This window comes from Malus domestica, chromosome 06, assembly GCF_042453785.1.
Source record: "Malus domestica chromosome 06, GDT2T_hap1".
Classification (NCBI taxonomy): domain Eukaryota; kingdom Viridiplantae; phylum Streptophyta; class Magnoliopsida; order Rosales; family Rosaceae; genus Malus; species Malus domestica.
The window spans coordinates 24,385,181-24,406,245 of record NC_091666.1 but is presented as its reverse complement, the minus strand read 5'-3'; the positions used below and the strand labels follow the sequence as shown (position 1 = coordinate 24,406,245).

Here is a 21,065-nt window from a genome sequence, read left to right as displayed (position 1 = left end):
CATTTTTTCGACTTTCGTAACACTAAGATCAAAAGGGACCCAACAACTGAAACTCAAAATCTTGAATGTTACAAACAATTGAAAGGACAAAGTTAGGGATAATGAAAATCCAAGGAACATAATAGACAAAGAATAAGGGCGATTTTATCCACCAAACGCTTTTTAATTTTTAATCGTTGAATTGAATGAATAGATGTTAAAGAATAAATGATAAAAATGATTAACCATACATGTTGATGCCACAAATTCATTCAAAAAACCATATTTTGATGGCGCCTCAACAATATCCATTGTACTTAAACTGTTAACTGATTATAGTCGGTGATACCATCACTGTTACCATCGCTATTACTGAACTGTAAACGAGATTTTCACCTCATACAGCTCCTAGAAGGCCGAAAATAAATATGTTCGTAGTAACCGTAAAACATAGTATGCTCGATTCTATATGGCACAGAAGTACACTATTAAACCCTCGTTAAACCACTGTTTTTTTCTTAACTAAGAAGAGGTAAACACATCTGACAGAATCGATGACGATCATGGAGTCCCTTTCAAGCTCATTACATTACTATCGTAATCCGCGCAAGGGCCGGGCAGGACTTCCTCTCAACATCTCAGTACAAATGCACCAGACAACGGAGTGCTGTTTCGGTTGAGCAACTGCGATAAATCTAATGGTTAATTAACCGGCCATTTCAACATCCATTGGTGATGGCTTAACTTCAGAAGCAGCATAGGGGGCCTCCGGAGCTGCAGATTCTGAAAATGGACTCCGCATTTGGGCAGCATTAGAGTCGACTTCCATAGCAGATGGCCTGGGTGGGGAAGCGGGCTGCACCTCCACTTCCGGATAAGCAGCCTTGAATCGTGCACGCAGGCCTTCGTCAACCAATCGTACGCCACTCAGTTGATTACCTAGTGACATCCACCTGATACAAGATAGTTTCGAATAAAGTTAAAAAAAAACATAAAGCCATAACCAAGATGGTAGCAAAATAAACACTCATATATTGGATGTCTATCTGCAACGCAAGCGGAGGGTTAGAAAGCTTGATTTTCAAGTAAAGCCCCACAGACAACAAGAAGGAATAAACAATGGTAAACGCATTATAACCATCGGAAAGAGATACAATGGCATCCACCCTCATTACCATGATACCCAACTTTGAGTTGCACAATAAAAAACCTTTAACCTACAGAAACCTAAGACAGTACTACATTCAAATTGTCACCGTTTGTCACAGGATACTCTGCTACCTTGATTATCAGTTTATGCCAAAATCGCTACTTACTACATTGCTAATCAACAACAACGAAGGACCACTTTAAACAATTACAATCGTTAGGACAAAAATCATACCCTGCATGAGTATTGTGCATGCGAGCAAACAGTTCCAGTTTTCTTGTCCTTGGACTTACCCTCTCCAACAAAGGGTACATCTGCAGGAATGCATGTACATTTAGTCAAATTTGAATTCTCGAGCAAAACTAAAGAAATAATAATACAATAAAGACGATAACTAAGACAAAACTCTCTAGCAGAAGGCAGTAACTTCTAGACAACCACCTCTTAAATTGTAAGGGAAATGTACAATTATAATATTGTTCGTCCTGTAAGCGCATTGGGATGAACTATATTTGAATAGGTATTACACTGCAGAATTATATGATGCATATTCCACTAACCTCATCTGGCTTGCGGCTTGTCTCTCTGACCTCGGCAACAATGACATCAGTATCAATATTTCTATTTACTAATGGTTCCCCCTTTATTCCAACAAGACAATGCTCCTTGCTATGATTAAGCCAGTGGCCAGTCCGCCCTGTTCTAATTATTCGTTGAAGTTGATTAGTCTTTACCCAAATTATCTCCTCGATACGCTTGTATCCCCAAAATTCTAAACTGCAAGAACAGTGATATTTCAGTGAGCGAAAGCCAAAGAATAAGCAGATACAATTAAGCATATTTGTTTATATGTTTCAGGAAACATATAGTTGACAGATGGACAAAGTATACACACATACCATTCACGCCCAAGCTCCATTGCACGTCCAGTGACCCAAAGGAAAATCAGACCATCAGTCTGCAATGCCGGAACATTAAGATTGCGCATTTCATCATCAGCCATTGTCCCGTAAGGCAATTCCATATGAATGTCCCATGGTGGATCTGCCATTATCACTCCAAATTGCCCAAGAATGTCCATTCTAAAGTTGCGTATATCACAGTTAATCCACTGTGGTTGACCAAGTTCAACCTCAGAACAGTATTCAGCACGTTGAGGCCTTAATTGTCTAGGTGGAGCGAGTGCTGGAGGCCCCATCATCATGTGTGACACATCAGGTGTTGGATCAAGCTCATAGTGGACATACTTGCATGTCTAACAATGGAGACAAAAAGTGTATTACTTTATGAAATCCAGTCATTAGCGTATAGTTAGTTTATCACTCAAGTAATGGGGGTAACCCTTACCTTCATGTGACGACAAGTATCTAGAAAAGAACAGTCTCCCAAATTGACATCGGTATGTAGAGCGATTATTCGCCTAAAATGAACCTGAAAGAAGGTAGAATAAAATTCAACGTGAAGAACCAAAATAGTTGTAAGTACTAAGATCAAAGTTATTGGGGATTAGTAGGGATATCTTTTCTTCATGAATATCCTTCAACTTCAACAAAATATGAAAGGTTGTCATGCATTTCTTCCTTCAAAATGCCTTAAATATAGTGAATAGTCTTATCCAAGCCAATCCTCTGTAACAAACGAGGCCTTAGAGTAGATGCAAGCTCTAAATTGAAATTGCACAACAAGAAAAAAAAAATGATAAGCAAGAGGCAGCATTCGGATTACAACTAATTTCAGGAATTAAGGAATCATGATCAAATGCATGTTTTGTGCTTTAAGAACAGCTAACTGACTATATCTTACCGACCTTCTCACATGCAAGCATGGAATTAGACTGACGCCGGCAGTCCTCTTTTGTTAAGGATGAGCAGTATTCCTTCAACTGTGAACCACCTTTGGTTTTGAACTGAAACAAAAAAATACATCAACTGACATCAGCCTTTCCTGCTGGTGCAACTAGTCCCGTATAAAATATAAAACCAGAAATATTCAACACATTACGAAGTTGAAAGCTTGCGCGTTTTTTAGGTGCAAGCAATGATTCCGTGAAATAATTGACTTGCAGGTGTAACATACAGAACAAACTGTAAGCAAAATTATATGTTCTGGACAAGTCACCACAAGCTGCCTACTCATGATTACAGAACCCAAAAACATTATTTTGGTGCTATTGGTCAATAAGTAAAGAAGAGAATACCAAATACGAAAAATATCATATTAATACTTATTCATCACATTAATACACTTATTAGGCGTAAAATCACATATGGCCCACATGTTTATGAGTAATTTTCCGCGTGATATGTAACACCATCATGTGGTGTTACAAACCCATCGCCTCCATGTGTTACGGTGCTAGATTAGTAAGACCAGGTGGTTAAGACATTGCTGTAGATACAAAAGTTTCTCGTGGTTTACCATATATGACAATGTAAGTTTTTATAAAATTGTTAATATAACTGTAGTGGTCTACAGCAGTTACCAATTTTAGTTGAACCTCCTAATTCAAACAAATTTTAGAATAGATCATCCAACACACGCATCATGTGCATGAGCATTATGGTCGTTTCACACCCATTTTACTACTCACAAATGGTTCATGTGGATGGTAATATATGTCGTGAGTCTCTTTGAGACAAATTGAACGGATGATAAGTCATATGGTTTCAATTTTGTTAACAATACCCTTGCAGTCTATGCCAACCACCAATTTTAGTCAAATCTCCAATTTTGTTTACATTACACATTGACGGAAATTAGAGATTTTACTAAAACCGGTAATGGGCGTAGACCAAAAGGGCAATATTATAAAATAGGACTTACCCATAAACCTTCACATATAGAGTAAACTACATGACCATTTGTAACCTTCAGCCTACTCATTGTTTAGTTAACAGACAGGTAATAGTTTTTACACATAGCAGATTTCCAGGTTTGATCGAGTAGTCTTTGACAGATAAAACCATTAATATATTAAGATAGCAATACAAATAAAAACATTGACATTGACAAACCTTGGCAGCTACAGCAGTCTCCTTCGCAGTTGGCCGGTGAATGAGGTCCAAAATCTCCTCACCAGTTTTTGACTTCTGCAACTCCCTGTAAGTCTTCTTATTCAACAGTGCCTCAACATCCTTCAGTTCCTCCTCTTCACTCCGCGGCTTATGTGACATCGAATTGGGGCCATCCATTGTTGCATTCGGCCCCATACTACTAGCTCTATGCATTGGAGGAACACCACCCATCCCTCTAGGCATTCCCATCATGCCCATAACTCTAGGATTAGGAGCACCCCTTGGACCCATAAATGAACCCGGCTGTCCACTCCCAGGAAACATAGGCGGAAAACTGGCCATATGAGCATCATTAGGGTTCATCCACATGTCCTGCATTGGCCTTGAACTAGGGCCTCCCATCCCAAACACTCCACCTCCGTTACCATCGCTGCCGCTAGTCACCACTTGCTGCTGATTCTGACTCAAACTCCCATTCCCAACTCCTGAATTCAAATCTCGACTATGAAACTGCTTGCTTTCTGGCAATTCCTTCATCAGCCGAGTCCGGTCAATCCCCAAAACGACAACCCTCGACTTATCACCCACCACAAACTCCAACTCCACACCACCGTTCTCCTCCGCCATTGACCTCAACGCCATCTCCACCGCCAATATCGCCCCGGACTCTCCTCCCATCTCACGCAAGGCTGCCTTCTCCTCCTCAGTCGCTTTCTGGTCGCCCTCAAGCTTCCTCAACACTGCTGACGAGTCAATTCGCGAAAAGGGCACTATTTCAAGTAAGCAAACCGCCACCATAGCCCTAACCAGTGACAACGGGTTCCCCATCTCATCAATGGGGCTGAATTTCTCCGGTTCTGCTTGGGGGGTCGGCTCCGAATTCTCCGGTTTCAAAGAAAGCTTCGGGCTTTGGTCAATTGGGTTAGTGGGTTTCGGCTCAGGGGACGGGAGACGGCTGCGGTGGGGTTCTGGGGTCGAAGGGAGAGTGGGTTCGATCGGCTTTCTGGGGTTTGGTTTGGGGTCGGGAAGAGGAGGCGTGGGAGTAAAAGGGCGGTCGTTGAAGGCGGAGAGAACCTTGAGAGAGAGATCAATGGTGGGGACGATGGTGGGGCCGATTTGGGATTGGAGGTAAGAGAGGAGTTCGAGCTGGGTGGTGCGTTGAGACTCTATTCGAGCTTCGAGCTGTTGAGCCATGGTTCGGATGCTGGCTATAGATTTGTCTCCTCCGCCTTCCGATTGGGTCTCCATTGCTGGTGCTGGTGCTATGGATTTGTTGTGGTTTTTCTCTGTGCGAGCGACTGAGATTTGAGTGAGGTTTTAGAAGATGAAGCAGCTGAAGCAAACTAACGTATCCCCGTCTCTGGGAACAGCGGATGGTCTTTATATTGGCGAGGCCGGGCCAATTGGGCTCATTCGTCTGGGCCGAGGGTTGGACCTTGCTTTCAAATTTAGGCCATCGGGCCCGGTCAGCCCACTTAGTCCGACAGGACTAAGTAAGGTGTCTGCTGACGTGGCTAACCATGCTGTAAACTTGAATTAAGTCCAATTTTATGAGTCATTATTAGGTTACGTCCATTTACTGATTATCCTCATCAGCATTTTTTTTAATTACTCTTTTGATAAATTCTGATAATTGTCATCCTTATTTATAAGTTTATCTTTTATTCAAATTTAGAATTAAATATTTTTTATCCCTTTTACTGCTCCTAATTCGTATCTCAATTTTTTCTTCTACCTCCATCACAGGTTAGTTGTGTTAACTTAGCTAAATTGTGTCACTTAGTACTATGATTTAGTGGTATTCTTCTTCACTTGTAAGTGAGAGTCCTAAGTTCTATTCTGGCCAAAAGAGAATTTGAACCACATTATTGCTAGTCTATTGTGAGGCTTAACCTATCCCTCCACCTTAGTGTAGATAATATCATTTGTTCAAAAAAAAAAAAAAACTAAGCTAAGTTGTAGGTCTATTATATATCAGCATATACATTCATCTGAATTTTTAAACATATGGAAGATGAAATTTCTTAGAACTATTTTTATGGATGATAGTAAATTAATTTTTTTATTTATTTTCATAGATACTTATATCACAAGTTACATGTACATATTTGAATTTTTTTAAACTATTTTCGTGAAAGTGGTTAGATTTTCATATTTAAATATTCAAATAATTTTTTAAGTAAATATGCATAAATCAAGAAATTTAATTAAAGTTGAAAAATAAAAAAAATCGAATAAATTAAAAAGTAGCTTAAATTTTTGGATTTGGATCAAAGTGTTTTTAGGTAATTACGGAGCCTACTCATTCTATAAGTGATGTATCAAACAAACACAGTAATTTTCACAAACCACCTCATAAGATGATTTATAAAATGTCAAATTTTGCTTGTTAATAGGAATCAGCTCAACTAGATGGATGATCGTGCATTTTATTTTCACAAGGAACATGAACTCTACTTTTGTATTTATACACTATCAGATCTTTACGTAAGTAAGACTCCGAATTACATCGTTTCATCATTTTTTACAAATCAGGAATATAAACAATCGATTGAAATTTATTCATCATTTTCTATCCAACTAGTGCAATTATTTAAGAAAGAAACAAAAATGACTTATATATACAATTTACAATTCCCTCTATGTGTAAATAGGGCAACCCTCCACAACCACTCCCTTGGCCGTAGGGCAAGTAGCCAGGGGACAACCATCAAGGTCATTCCCCCACCAGCTAAGACTAATGTCCTCCAACCCCAAACTAAAATACAAAAGTACCCCCATGAAGGCAAGTCCTGCGTCAAGTGCCCCAGATAGAACATAATTGTGGCGCTTCCACCAATCTGGCCTATACCTATACACTACAAAACCAGACAAAAACCCTAAAATGATCCAAGAAGTGTAGTTCACCGCCGTAGCTGGCGGCATTGAGCTTGTCGCTCCCATGAAGACTGGCATGTTGATGAGCCTAATCCACTCTTGTCGTGGGAAGGCCTTGGTAGCTAGCCATACAAAAATAGGGGCAACTGCACCAACTAGGAAGAACCAGTTGACTGCCTCATACGTGCCCAAGTCACCAAATATTCTTCTAGGACCAATCAATCCCCATATGACCGAGGCATCATAAAACACTGTGTCGCTCGGGCAAGTCCACACTGATGTCGTGTCCTCACATATGTCTGGGATGGTTTCCATTAGCCACCAAGCTGTGCTTAAATAGACTATGGCTGCTATTAGGGTTCCCACAACCTGAGAGGTGAAAGGGTACATTAGGGGAGATGTTTGGGTCAACCAACGTATATATATCCACATGTTTTTTATCTCTCGTTATGTGAATGTGATCTAATCATTTGATGGGAGATATAGAAACATGATAATATAACTTTGGTTGCATGATAGAATCTCTCCTAAATTCGGACTAGAAAATGTACCTGAGCCATAAACATAGTTCTTGGAGGAATTTTCATGTAGTGGCCAAGCTTGAAGTCTTGCAAAAATGTGACGGCTTGTGACATACTTATGTAGCCATACACCTTAAAACACATATTAGCAACTGGGTATCCTGGGTAGATGTACCCAATTATGTATTCAGTGATGACGTTCAAGCCTGGTGCCTGCCATAGAAATGTGTAGTAAAAGGTGATCTCAATGGAGAAACCAAAACAACCAAAATTTGAATGTAAAATTATTAGCTTTTAAAAGTATTAACCACTCGAATGGGGGTTTGAGCACTGCTCGACGGGGTTAAAGTACAACTCAAAGGGAGTTGAAGTATTATCTAAACGAGGGTTCGAGTGGTTACATTTCTCGATTCTAAAGGAGGTTCGAATGAAAATATTAGCTAGAATAAGTGTCAAAATAGGTACCTGATTTGTAATGGCAGTGATAATCCCAATTGGGAGGGTGAAGAAAATGGCAATACCACAAGCTAGTAAAACCCCCCACCAAGGCAACTGAAGTTGGTCATTGTAATATTCGCAGGTAAATATAGTGAGTGCAATGTTAGCCAAAAGTAGGACTACAAACCACCACTCAGGCACTTGGTTGTACCTCTGCATCAACCTTGTGTGTATGTCCATTTTCTTCTCCTTGAAACTTGCTTTGCTTTGCTCCCATATTTCCCTACATATCATATAGCCAAAGAATGAGCTTCAAAACCCTACATACCTATCATTGATTGTGTACTATGTATAAATCTATCTCATCACGTGATTAGTCATGCCCTCAGCGAGATACACACATAAATGTAAACAACTGACCACTAGTTAAAACGCATTGGTTGTGAAATTTGACTTGCTACCTTCCATGAAATAGAGCAACATGTACAATTGTGGCGGTAAGTGCAGCAAAGCCAACACCGTAAGTTATGGTGAAAATTATGCTAATGTAAAGAGGACCTTCTCGATCGTAGGCATCATAATCAAGGTGGAAATTGGAGTCGATGATGGCTGTTATGTTGTATTCTTGACCATCTGATGTGAACATTGAGTTTGAGAAAATGGGGAAGGTTTTGGCTTTGTAGATATTAAGCCAGTAAGAAAGGGGAGTCAATATGTACATGACAAAGAAGAAACCAGCAGCCACATTGGCTGTGGCAAACCATGGGCTTGCAAGTGGGCTTCCAAGATAGGCGGAGATGGTTGACCAGTCAAGCCCAACAGCTCCAATTCCAAGCCCATAAAGACCTGAGCCGAGCTGTTGGGCCAAGACATTGGTGGGGAAAATCCAACATATCCATGAGAGGGAGGTTAGCATCTGAAAGAGGTAGCCTGGGAAAACATAGTAGGCAAAGCTGCACATGAAGGCTATTAGGAAGAACTGTGTACGTGTCAACCCACCCTTGGGCCTTACTTCTTTCTCGTGGAGAGCCCTGTGGCATGAAGATTCTCTCAAACGTTAGTCAATCAATAATGTGTGGCATGGGTGTACATGCAATTATTTTGCTTTAGTAATGAGATTTAAAGTGAAATGATGCATGAACAAATGAAATTATTGCAACTTGCTGATCAAAATTTGGTAGTGAACTTGGGATTTATAGGTTAAGTGTGGCTTTAATGTTAATGAGATTTAAAGTGAAATGATGCATGAACAAATGAAATTATTGCAACTTTCTCATCAAAATTTGGTAGTGAACTTGGGATTTATAGGTTAAGTGTGGCTTTAATGTTATGTACCACTTAATGTTATGGGTATTTTAATTATTAATTTGGTTGACCAACTGTTAAATTTTTTATTTTCATACATTTTTCATACCACTTAATTTTACATATCATTGAAGAAAAATTTCTGGAGTTTTAAATTTCTTTACTATTAAAGTTGATTAAACTTGTTAATCTTTTTAATGCAACGATATATTTACATAAATATATAGAATATTTGAACTAAAGCACATACAATAGTCCATTTATAAAAATTTAGTATAGAACTAGTCATCTACACAAGTCGAACCTAAAATTTTTACTTACAAATAAGAAATGAGTAATGCTAGGGAGACCAAATTTTTTAAATCAAATTTGCAAATCAAATGACGTGGTTGTTGATGATTGGATTATTAATTAAGTATCGATTAATGTACTTATGTCTTATTGATGACACATCATTTAGTTTGCAATTTGATTTTAAAAATTTGATATCCCTACCATTATCCATAAGAGCAACTCCACCCATGGAGCCTTCCCCCCTGGCAATCCACTATTGAATCCACCATTTTGAACAGTAACTGCCTCAAATGAATAGTAACTGCCATTAATGAACAGTAATTGCCATTTGCATTTGTTTAAATAATACAAAATAAAATTATTTGTAATTTCGGATAAGATTTTTTAAATTGTTCTCGTTGCGCCACGTGTCATTTTATAAAAACAAACAATTATTTAGCGATGTATTTCGATAAGATTTTTATCCAATGTCATCGTGCCACGTGTCGTTATTTTTTGAAAATCTTTGACGATAGATTTTGATCAGATTTTAACTCGTTCAAAATTGCGCCACGTGTCATTATCCGAAAAGATAATTATTGGAGATCGATTTCGATAAGATTTTTATCCAATGTCATCGTGCCACGTGTCGTTATCTTTTGAGAATCTTTGACGATAGATTTTGATCAGATTTAATTGAAAGTAGTTGAGAAAATATGAAATTGTGGTGTAAGGTAGATGGAGAAGAAGTGGTAGTTATAGAAAAGTAAAAACAAATTTTTACAATTTTTTTTCAGATTTTTTACAATTTTTTCGGATTTTTTACATTTTTTTTAAATTTTTATTCAAATAATTAATCTCTGCCGTTGGATTTAAAAAATTTGAATTCCAACACTCCAGATTGTGCCACGTGTCACAACGGTAACTTTTCTTAATTTTAAAACTATTTTTTCTTTTTTTTTTTAAATTTATAAAGCAGATTAATATCAACCGTTGATCTCAGATCGAATGGTTGATATAAAATCAGTTTTTTTTTTTTACCGTTGTAAATCGGACGGTTCTTATTAAAGATCCGTTGGGATCTAACGGACCGTGGGAAGCCACGTGGCTTCCCAACGGTAATTGGCACGCGGGCCATTGTGCCTGAAATCTTGTCGGGCGACGCGCCCCCACTCGCGAGTGAGGGGCACGCGCCTGACACAAAAAAAATAAAAAAAAGGCCGGACCCAGCCCTTGCGTCAGCGTGACGTCACGCGAGCTCGGGGGCCAGGCCTGTCAATTTTCCACGGGCCTCCCACTCGGGCCCCCACCCTCACTCGGGCCCGTCCCTGCTGGAGCTGCACCCATCGGCCCGAGGGCCCTTTCTCCTTGCCTGTAGCCCGAGCAACCAGCATGGCTGGCGTTGCTCTAAGAAATATACCACCAGATTCTAGCCCGAAAAGACATGGCAAGATTTATTTTTTATTTTTTATAATTCTCCTTCCCTTAAGTTCAAAGAATAATGAAGAATCTTTTACGTGATTATGAGTCACTTCTTATATAAAAAATAAAATAAAAAGAAGGGACAATGATGACTTGTTTTGGTTTTATAGGTAAACAATGTATTTCTTTCGTGTGTTGAACAACCCAACTGGTCATCTATATTACTTAAGGAGAAGCCTTTATAATTAAACATCCAAATGAATCCAAAAATGCCGTTTGTTTTCATATTTGTACTAAGCTTATGTTGGAGAGAGTAAAATTTTAAATTAAAATTTGTAAACCAAATAATGTGAATGTTGATGATTATATTATTGTTTAAGTATTAATTAATGTGATTACTTCCTATTGGTAATCCGTCATTTGATTTACAAATTTGATTTAAAAATTTGGTCCAATGTATTTCTTTTGTGTGTTGAACAACCCAACTGGTCATCTATATTACTTAAGGAGAAGCCTTTATAATTAAACATCCAAATGAATCCAAAAATGCCGTTTGTTTTCATATTTGTACCAAGCTTATGTTAGAGAGACTAAAATTTTAAATTAAAATTTGTAAACCAAATAATGCGAATGTTGATGATTATATTATTGTTTAAGTATTAATTAACGTGATTACTTCCTATTGGTGATCCATCATTTCATTTACAAATTTAATTTAAAAATTTGGTCCACTTAGTATCATTTGTAGCATCTCTTTATAAGATATTGGATCCACATTTGTAGGTGAGCCACACCTCTATTAAAAAAATAGTACAAATAAATAATAAATGTAACATTACTCAATAAAAAAGAGTGAAGAGCAGATGGCAAAAAAACCATGTCGAGGATAATTGAAACGCACGTGGAGGAGAATAGTAATATTTTTGTTTGATAAAATTGGTCTTCTAATTCAGAAAGGATATTCAGTCTCCTGCCAATTACTCTCTACAGAATGACATTTTGACGCGCATAGAAGAATGACATTTTGACACGCATAGAAGATGTTAGGTACACATAGCGTTCGTGATAAAATTAGACTTTATAACTGGTGTTTAGCGAACTGTAATTTTAATGTCTTTCTAAAAAGAAAAAAAAAACCTCTATCCACAGCGCATCATGCGTCGTGATGTGCCGAAGATTTTTTGCACGTGCATGAATGTGTGCAGAAAAATTAGTTGTGATTGAAAAATTAGCTTTAATTATTGAAAATAAAATGTCATGTATACTTTTATGGTACATGATATACAAAATGAAATCATATTATGTAGATGCCAAAACAATGCAAACAACTAATATCTCTGTCATGACTATAGCTAGCGTGATAAACTTTTGTGAAGACTAATGAAAACGACACTGCTTGAATGCAGATATCTGCCCCCTCTTCTAAATTCTAGACCCCCCAAACCGAGGTACCAACCAGTCAAAAGCAATAAGCTCGAAGGCCACCCAAAAAACACCGGAATCCATGGAATATTCATAACCCAAAAATATGGAGGAAAAAAATGAGATGACAAATTTAACACCACCTTAATATGCAGTAAATATTGTATAGTAAAATGGTAAAAAATGTGTACGTGCCTGAACAGTGAAACTTGAACCAGGTTTGCTGGCCACCACATAGCAGCTGGCTCAACCAAGTACCTTCTGAAAATCCCAGCCCAACCAAACCCTAATACCTACCAACCATTCAAACCCTAATACCTACCAACCATTCAAACCCCATCAAACCTAATCAACAAAATATCAAAACAAACCTTCTTCAACAAATAAATCAATTAAAACTTCAACATTTAACAAAACCCTACCTGAGTTGTTAAGATGACAAGCAAGGACACGAAGAAGGTGATGTGCCTCTTGTAAAAAACTTTAACCACGGTAACAATATGGATGGCGTAGACGGTACCGGCGCCAGAGTTGGCGAAGATGGTAATTAGAACATGTTCCTTAACGTTGAAGGGGCCAGGGTTTAGGTTAAATTCCCAGCGGGACCCTTTGAAGAAGACACGGTTGGTGATTTTTGAAGCCATGAGCTGCCCCAGAGGCACCACCGCAATCTGGGCGGAGATTGCGGTAATGGAGAGGGGCTCAGTTCTGTACCAGAAGAACTGGTTGAGAAAGGAGAGGAGGACGCAGGAGAGAGTGCCTAGGACCCACATTCGGAACGTTAAGACGGGGAGGGATGGATCGTCTGTGGTCGGCACAGTTAGAGCTACTTGTTCTACTGGTGAATTTTCTTCATCTGTTGATTGGGAAGATGATGATTGGCCATGGAAGTCGCCATGTTTTTTATCTTCCTCAGGAACTGCAAATATTTCCAGAAACAAAAAAAGTAAAATTAGGAAAAAAAAACAAAAAGAGAAAAAGAGAGAAATGGAAAATAAATGAAGGGGGCTTACTGAGAGGGGATGTGATTTCATGAGACGATGCTTCTTCCATGGATTCTCTGCTGCTTTCTGTCATTCTGTGTTTTTTATTCCTAAGTATAATTACATGGATTTTGGATATATATTTTTCCGTGTGTGATTGGTTTGTAGTGAGGAATTGAATTATCTAGAGGACTGAGAATATTAAGAGGGAGAAAGGGTAGGCAGGATAGTCAAAATCTAAGAAGTTAACTAATTTTAGGAGATTTTATAATAAATCTAGTTGCATGGCGCCATCAAAACTAATTAGGAAAATTAGCTAGTAAGTAAACATGTGACCGGGAGCTGCTCACTATCGTACCGCAGACCGGAAACATATATGTAAATGTCTTTCGAGCACTAAAAGTGGCTTGGGAAAGTAAAAAGGCAATTGCAAAGAAGCCCCTGAATTTTGCCATCTAATATTTATAGATAATAAGGTTATATATATAATTTTTTTTTGAACAAACGATATTATTTATAATCTATAATAAAGAGGAGGAGGTGGGATTAGCTTTATAATAGACTAGTAATAATGTGGTTCAAATTCGTCTTTGATGAAAATCGAACCTAAGACCTGTCACTTACAAGTGAAGAGGAATATCACTAGACCGTAATACTAAGTGGCAATTCTTTTAGATCATAGTACTAAGTGGCAGTCCTATTAGATTAAGAATGTGATTGTGTAAATCCTAATATATCTAGGATGACCTTATGAGATTCAACCATATTTCTTAGACTAGATATTATCCTATTAGAGTTATAATCCTATTGGGATAAAGAATTTACCTTTACTACAACTATAAATAAAGGCACAATGGGGTGGAATAACACACACCTCACAATTACACATCTCTCTTTTTCTCTCTACTGTTGCCGCACCCTCTCTCTGTCCTTTATATTGTTCAGTAAATTAGGTCTACAACAAAAACCTACTTTTATTAGCACTTTAAAATCTCATTGTGCACTTTTTATTAGTGTACATTTTTTTCTTCCTAAATATAAAATTTGGAGTGCACAATATCTAAAGTGTCAATAACAAACCCTTAAAATTTTTTTTTTTTCCAATGATCATGAATGAACTCACTAAAGAAACTAGAGTGGAATATCTTTGCACCACCTTCAAAAATGAGCCTGAAACTATATTTTGGGGCCAATGGGCTACCTCCCAACTGGGATGCGCCACGTGGCCGACATATAGTCGGGTGATTCGAGCAGTTTACTTGCCTTGGCACGACTGTTTGGAACACTTCGGTCAGACAATGATGCTATGACACATCTTCTTACCCAAAGTAAGGATCTTGTGCTTACAAACACACTTTGCCAAGCTTGCTTGTTTGGAAAATTTGATTTTTATATCATCATTCACAAAGATACGAAATGACCCTCTTTTCATTATGGAATCAAGGGAATATATGTGGACTAATCAAACCAAAATGCGGACTATATAAATACTTATGGTTTTGGTTGATGTATCGACAAAATGGTCACATGTTTGTCCACACACATTGTTGCTAAACCTCCTGGTTGATTTTAAGGGTTCACCACCTTAATTATCGCTTAAAGTCTGGAAGACTGGATAATACCGAAGAGTTTATATCGAAGATGCTTCAATAAGTATTACATTTCTTTTGGGTTTATAATTGGGCATCAAATTCCCATGTTCAAACAGTCATAAAGCATAATTTAATTGATTGCCCGAACATTGGTAAACCTGAGGCCCATTGCTACCCAACCTTTTTGACATTACAGTTGGTTACTGGGTACAAATCTGACATTTCGTACTTACGCATTTGGGTCCTCAAAGAAGGATGTGAATCTTTATCGATCATGATTCTCCTTCGCACTAGCTCTTTAGAGCCCTTGTAAACGATCTCTTACTCAATCATGAATAATTGGTTATGACATCGTAGAAATGAAAATTCTATTTAAATAATGAAGATAAAACAAAAAATTCATTTATATCTATTATAAGACAGCCTTCCCACCGTTAGGGGGAGATAATAATGTCAACCTTCTTGTAGAACGACGTGAATTTGCATGGACGTTGCCCACTATGTCTCATCTCAATCCATGTACCGCACAAATGTGATAAACAAGTGCAATGTGTTCTAGCTTTCAGAATGTTGCTCCAAACGCATTCATCTGATCTAGCTAAAACGACATGATCATATACCAATTGCAAACATGCCTACAATGATATATGTACTTAACGGACATCGAGTAAATATTCTCAAAATGTGTGCTGCCCTTAAAGGACGGTTTAGCCGTCCTTGTTGGACGGTCCGGTACACTAGCGAATAGTCAATCCATCCGTCTCAGCCTGAAGCATGACAAATCACTCAGTTCATATGATTCACTTCCCTTGAAGAGGAAGATCACGACACAACATGAATCTATACTCGATCGCTGTCTCAAATCATTTTCATCTCATGAGATTAATCTGAATTACTCCTGAAACTTAAAGTTCTTGGTCCAATATATTAGTTTGGATGAGATAATGAAATTGGAATGACATTATCATTGATGATGTTTTCACTTATATGGTAGCTACCGACATAAATGAAAAACGACGATATCGAACCATGTTCCGTTGATTAGTGACAACGTAGAACTGATTGGACAATTGAAATTACAATCCAGGATAAATTCTTTACCAAAGTGTGTTTTGGACCTATAGTTCCTACACTACCTAAGGTAACCTAGTTGTATTACTAGTGGGAAATGAAGCGTAATGAGATAAATGAAATAGTGCAAAGTAATGCACATCTTACGACGCATGGTTTCTCTCAAACGCCCTGTGATTGGTAGCAGCATTATGAAACTGGTTAGTTTTTCTCCATTGGGATATTGATATGAAGATTTACATGTAAGTTCCCGAAGAATTACATGGACTGGTTCAAATAGTTCCAAACCATGAAACACCCTCTCAACTTGTTTAAGGTGTTCATTTACATAATGAAGCAATTTGGCGGATATGGTATACCTATCTAAGTGATTATTTGATCAGTCAGGAATATGAATAGATGCCCTTGTGTGTTAAACTATGAAGTCTTATTCCAAATTCCTAGAGTTGTAGTTTATGTCGTTGATGTGAACTCAGTAAGACTCTGGAAGAGTTTGAGAAAACTGTCTCGTATCTAAAGACGAAATTTGAGATAAATAATCTTGGAAAAACTCGTTTATGCCTTGACTTGAAGTTTAAGCGTTGCTTTGACGGTACTTTGGTCTAACAGTCGAACTACACCCCCAAGGTGTTACCTTTGAGTATCTAATGATCTTCCATACACTGTATGCAAATGAGACTGTTGAAGAGGTTATGGAATCCGAAATTCCATAACTAAGTTCAACTTTGCGCTTTGTTGTACTTGACTTATTGCGTTAGACATGACATCTCATTCACTATTGATTTATTGGTAAAGATGCAACATCGCGCCTACATGCAACCACTAAATTGGTATTAAAGACGTTTTTTTTTCTTCCTTGAAGGTACTAAAGACTTGGGTTAATCTCAACGCATCACGAGCGAATCCGACCCCTGATCCTCGAAATGATGCTTGCCTTGTTTGTTATGCTGACGCATGTTACTTATCAAACGCACACAAGGCATGTCCCAAGATGGTTATGTCTTTACTGCTAGGGATATCACAATTTCTTGGAAGTTGATGATATGACTTTAGTTGTGAAATCTTCGAATCGTTCCAAGACTCACCTTACTTCACTATACCACACGTGAGACATGGTTGAGAGTTTTTGTTGAGCATATTCGAAATACTTGTTGTTTTCATTCATCGTTGAGTCCCGAAGACGATCCATAAAGACTATGCCCATGTATCAACCCGACCAAGACATCATCAACAAAGCTAACACTAAGACATATTGTGTCTACATCACATTATCAAAGCATCAGGAGATTGTAGTCATGCAAACTGATCCCAAACAACCTTGTCGACCTCTACTCGACATCACTGCCAAAGTCAACCTTCCAGAAGCTTGTTCAAGGAATTGGTATACCTAACTATTCATACGCAATGTTTATAGTTCTCATTTTGAAGTTTTATCAAACTAGGGGGAGTATTCAGAAGTATACTCACTTGATCTTAATATACTATTTTTCCCTACGATTAGGAGCATTTTCCCATTGGGTTTTTGCTACATAACTAGGTTTTGACGAGGCACCCATCTTGGGTTGGTCATACCTTTGTGAGCTCTTCTACATGCATCTAGAAGACATTTAGTTTTGACTTAATGCAGCTTCTCATTTTTCTCCTTAGTCTATGAGTTCTTCTCCCATCTTGGGTTTTACCATAGCGAGGTTTTGTGAGTTTTACCTTTTATACATTATTTTGTTGATTTGAGACTTGCATTCGTTCATTGTGTCGATGACTTCATCAACTAAACTTACTTCATTGCTGAAGACCTGATGCGCCATTTGTTTGAGTATTTACACACTCAAAGTGAAGTGTTGCAGTCCTATTAGATTAGAAATGTGATTGTGCAAATCCTAACATATCTAGGATATGCTTATGGGATTCTAACCATATCTCTTAGACTAGATATTATCCTATTAGAGTTGTAATCCTATTGGGATAAGGAATTTATCTTCCCTACTACTATAAATAAAGGCAAAATGGAGTGGAATAACACACACCTCACAATTACACATCTATCTTTTTCTCTCTACTGTTGCCGCAACTTCTCTCTCTGTCCCTTATATTGTTCAGTAAATTAGGCGTACAACAAAAACTTACTTTTATTAGCACTTTAAAATCTCATTGTGCACTTTTTATTAGTGTACATTGTTTTCTTCTTGAATATAAAATTTTGGAGTGCACAATATATGAAGTGTCAATAACAACACCCTTAAAAATTTTTTTTTCCAATTTTATTATATAATCATGCTATATATTCAAGTGAAATTTTAAATTAGAGTTTTTGACGGTTTTTTTTTCTTGTTTGGCTGTTTAAGATTTAGCTGCTTTTGATTATTTAGTGGAGAATTTTTTCCTTGTGCCCATAACACATGTGGTACACCATGTGTTAATACACAAGTGGTGGGAAATTTTATTTTTTATGTTATTTTATTTTTTAACACAAGAATCTCATAACTTGTATAGAGACACGTGGTGTACCATCCTGTATTCTGACATATTGAAAAATTTATGTATTTAGTGAAGGTTAATGTTTGTAGCTCTTTTACTTATTATTTAATGAAATTTGTAAACTTACAATTAGTGAGTCCTAAAGTTTGTTTGATTTAAGTTATTATTTTCTAGCATCAATACATTATCCTACTTTTCTTTGGAAATCTATCTTAAGTGGGGCCCTTTTATTAGTGAGTCTTAAAGTTTGTTTTGATTTAAATTATTAATTTGAGTTATTGTACAAGTTATTGTTTTAGGGTTCATTCAACGTTCCCAATATCCTGGTGGAGAGTGATTCACTTCACCTAGATCTAGTGTAGACGGTGGGTTCTCTCTAACCGAAGGCTTATCCTCAGTTTTATCACGGGAACATCAAAATGTGGCTTCACTCCTTTGATGATGTGCGAGTTTCACATGTCCGTTGTTTAGCTAACAAAATGGTTTATAGATTAGTTCGAATGACTCTATTTCTTTGGTTGAATTCTTATTGGCTCGATGGACCTCCAGATTTAATTCACGATGTTTTACTGGAAGATTGTAACTCTCTTTGATGATGAAATAAAAGTACTGTCATTTACCTGAAAAAAAGGTTCATTCAGTGCTATTACTTTTAGTATTTCATCCATTTCTTTTTATTAGGGTTGAGAAAAATATTGGCCTATATTTATATAGCCAAAGTCCATTATTATTAATATCTATCGTTTTCACTAGAGTTCTATTTTCAATCTTTCGATGGACCTAACTAACTTGACTTTATGGATAACTAGGCTAAGTCATCAATTTAATCAAATTTGAATTCTATAACTTACAAAATTGTTCTAATTCAATAACATAGAAGTAAATTTTTATTAAATTTTTTGTTTGATAGTTTGTGATATTGAACTATTTTAGAAAATTCGCCGTATAAAAAATGTGATAATTAGAGCAACTCATTCTTTTCATCATCATCATCATCTAAAATTCATTATTAAATAATTTCTTTAATTTATACAGGGAAATGATATCATGTTAGTAAGAAATGAAGACTTTTTTCTTTATTGGAAATGATATGGAAGTATTATTCTATATTATTCACACAAGTTGGGGATAATTGAAACATTGCTAAGAACTCCATAAGCCTAACATATGATTTTTGATTGCTATTGGCCGGGTAGTGATCATGTACTGCACGACAATATAAGATGGCAAATGAGAAGAGTTTTGAGGGGTCAATTATTGCTAGCTGGTTTGTCACGTAATTTTATAGTTGGTGACCAAATTAGTACGATGGAGTGTGGTACCTACCCTTCCAACCCAACCCAATACCAATTTATTATAAGAAAAACTAATGAAAATGACTTCAAAATTTTGAACTTTAACGATAAGAACAAAATAAATGGTAAGATGAATAGTACCAGGATTGATTTTTTAGTGTAAAAATGTGATTTTTTGTTAAAATGAATAGTACCGAGAGTTTTTCGTTAAAGTTCTCTTTATTCTACGCTTGTGAGTGTCTAAAGTACACTTTCTGGTCTAGATTCAAAATATTATTCTTGAACCTCTGTAGATTTGCAAGTGGAATTTGATGATACACATTTGCACACGTAAAGTTTCCTTGACTTTTTGCTTGAAATAAAAAACAAAAAGATTACATATGATCGTTCACGTTGTTGAAAATGAGTTTCATATTAGCAAGATAAGGAATTTGTACTTCGTTATAATTAGTTAAGAGCTATTTTTTGTGATGTTAATTGGTTTTATGATCAAACTTCAAACTTTTCATTACATCAGAACAAATTGGCTCGCTTGTCTAATCCATGGCCACACGTGTTTTACGTCACTCTATTTATGTTGTCTACATATTTAGTTTGAAATATGAGAACTTTAACGAAAAGCTCCCGGTACTGTTCACTTTAACGAAAAACCATATTTTTACACTAAAAAGTCAATCCTAGTACTATTCACTTTACCCTTTATTTTGTCTTTATCGTTAAAACTCAAAGTTTTCAAGCCATTTTCATTAGTTTTCATTTGAAATATAGCAACGCTATTATGAGTTAATATATGACAATCTTATTTGCATTTTTTCAATTGTACATACGATTAAATTTTTGACATGTTATATTGTCAATGTTTAGAGCCCATTTGGTATCCTACTAAAAAAACTTTTTTTGGTTGAACTCACCCTTGAGTAAGAATTTCATGGCATCAGAGATGAAACTAAACCAGGTTCCATTTTTGCACCACGACGGCGACGGCCGCTGGCGTGTAGAAAAAGCCCACACCGCAGCTCAAAATCGACGCAATGTCGACGACTGAGTCGAAGGGGTCTATTGGAGTAGAGGCTAAACTTGATTCAATGATTCTGGTGAGGAGAGGGAGAAATTGAAGAACGACAGGAGAGAGCAGATCAATAAAATTGGAGGAGAGAGAGTGAGAGAGATCGACAAATAATGGGGAGTGAGATATAGAATTTGAGATTGGAAAGGAAACATATGAACGCAAAAGAGCAGAGAATAGGT

The 21,065-nt window shown here is 37.1% G+C and overlaps 2 protein-coding genes across 2 annotated transcripts; both read right to left on the bottom strand.

Annotated features, from left to right (window-relative positions):
* Positions 1-246: 246 nt before the first annotated feature.
* LOC103437411 (putative N(6)-adenosine-methyltransferase MT-A70-like) lies at positions 247-5,500 on the bottom strand. The gene is made up of 7 exons (XM_008375880.4): positions 4,144-5,500; positions 2,937-3,035; positions 2,477-2,560; positions 2,029-2,384; positions 1,690-1,906; positions 1,364-1,443; positions 247-932 (listed from the first exon to the last, which is right to left on the bottom strand). The coding sequence occupies exons 1-7, from the start codon at positions 5,389-5,391 to the stop codon at positions 686-688; spliced, it is 2,331 nt and encodes a 776-aa protein (XP_008374102.3). The 5' UTR covers positions 5,392-5,500; the 3' UTR covers positions 247-685.
* Positions 5,501-6,681: 1,181 nt separating this feature from the next.
* Positions 6,682-13,732, bottom strand: LOC103409631 (oligopeptide transporter 7-like). Its single transcript, XM_029103747.2, has 7 exons — positions 13,415-13,732; positions 12,824-13,320; positions 12,597-12,694; positions 8,441-9,010; positions 8,007-8,262; positions 7,572-7,754; positions 6,682-7,389 (listed from the first exon to the last, which is right to left on the bottom strand). Exons 1-7 carry the CDS (start codon positions 13,476-13,478, stop codon positions 6,784-6,786), a joined length of 2,274 nt encoding a protein of 757 aa, XP_028959580.2. The 5' UTR covers positions 13,479-13,732; the 3' UTR covers positions 6,682-6,783.
* Between the last annotated feature and the right edge of the window lie 7,333 nt (positions 13,733-21,065).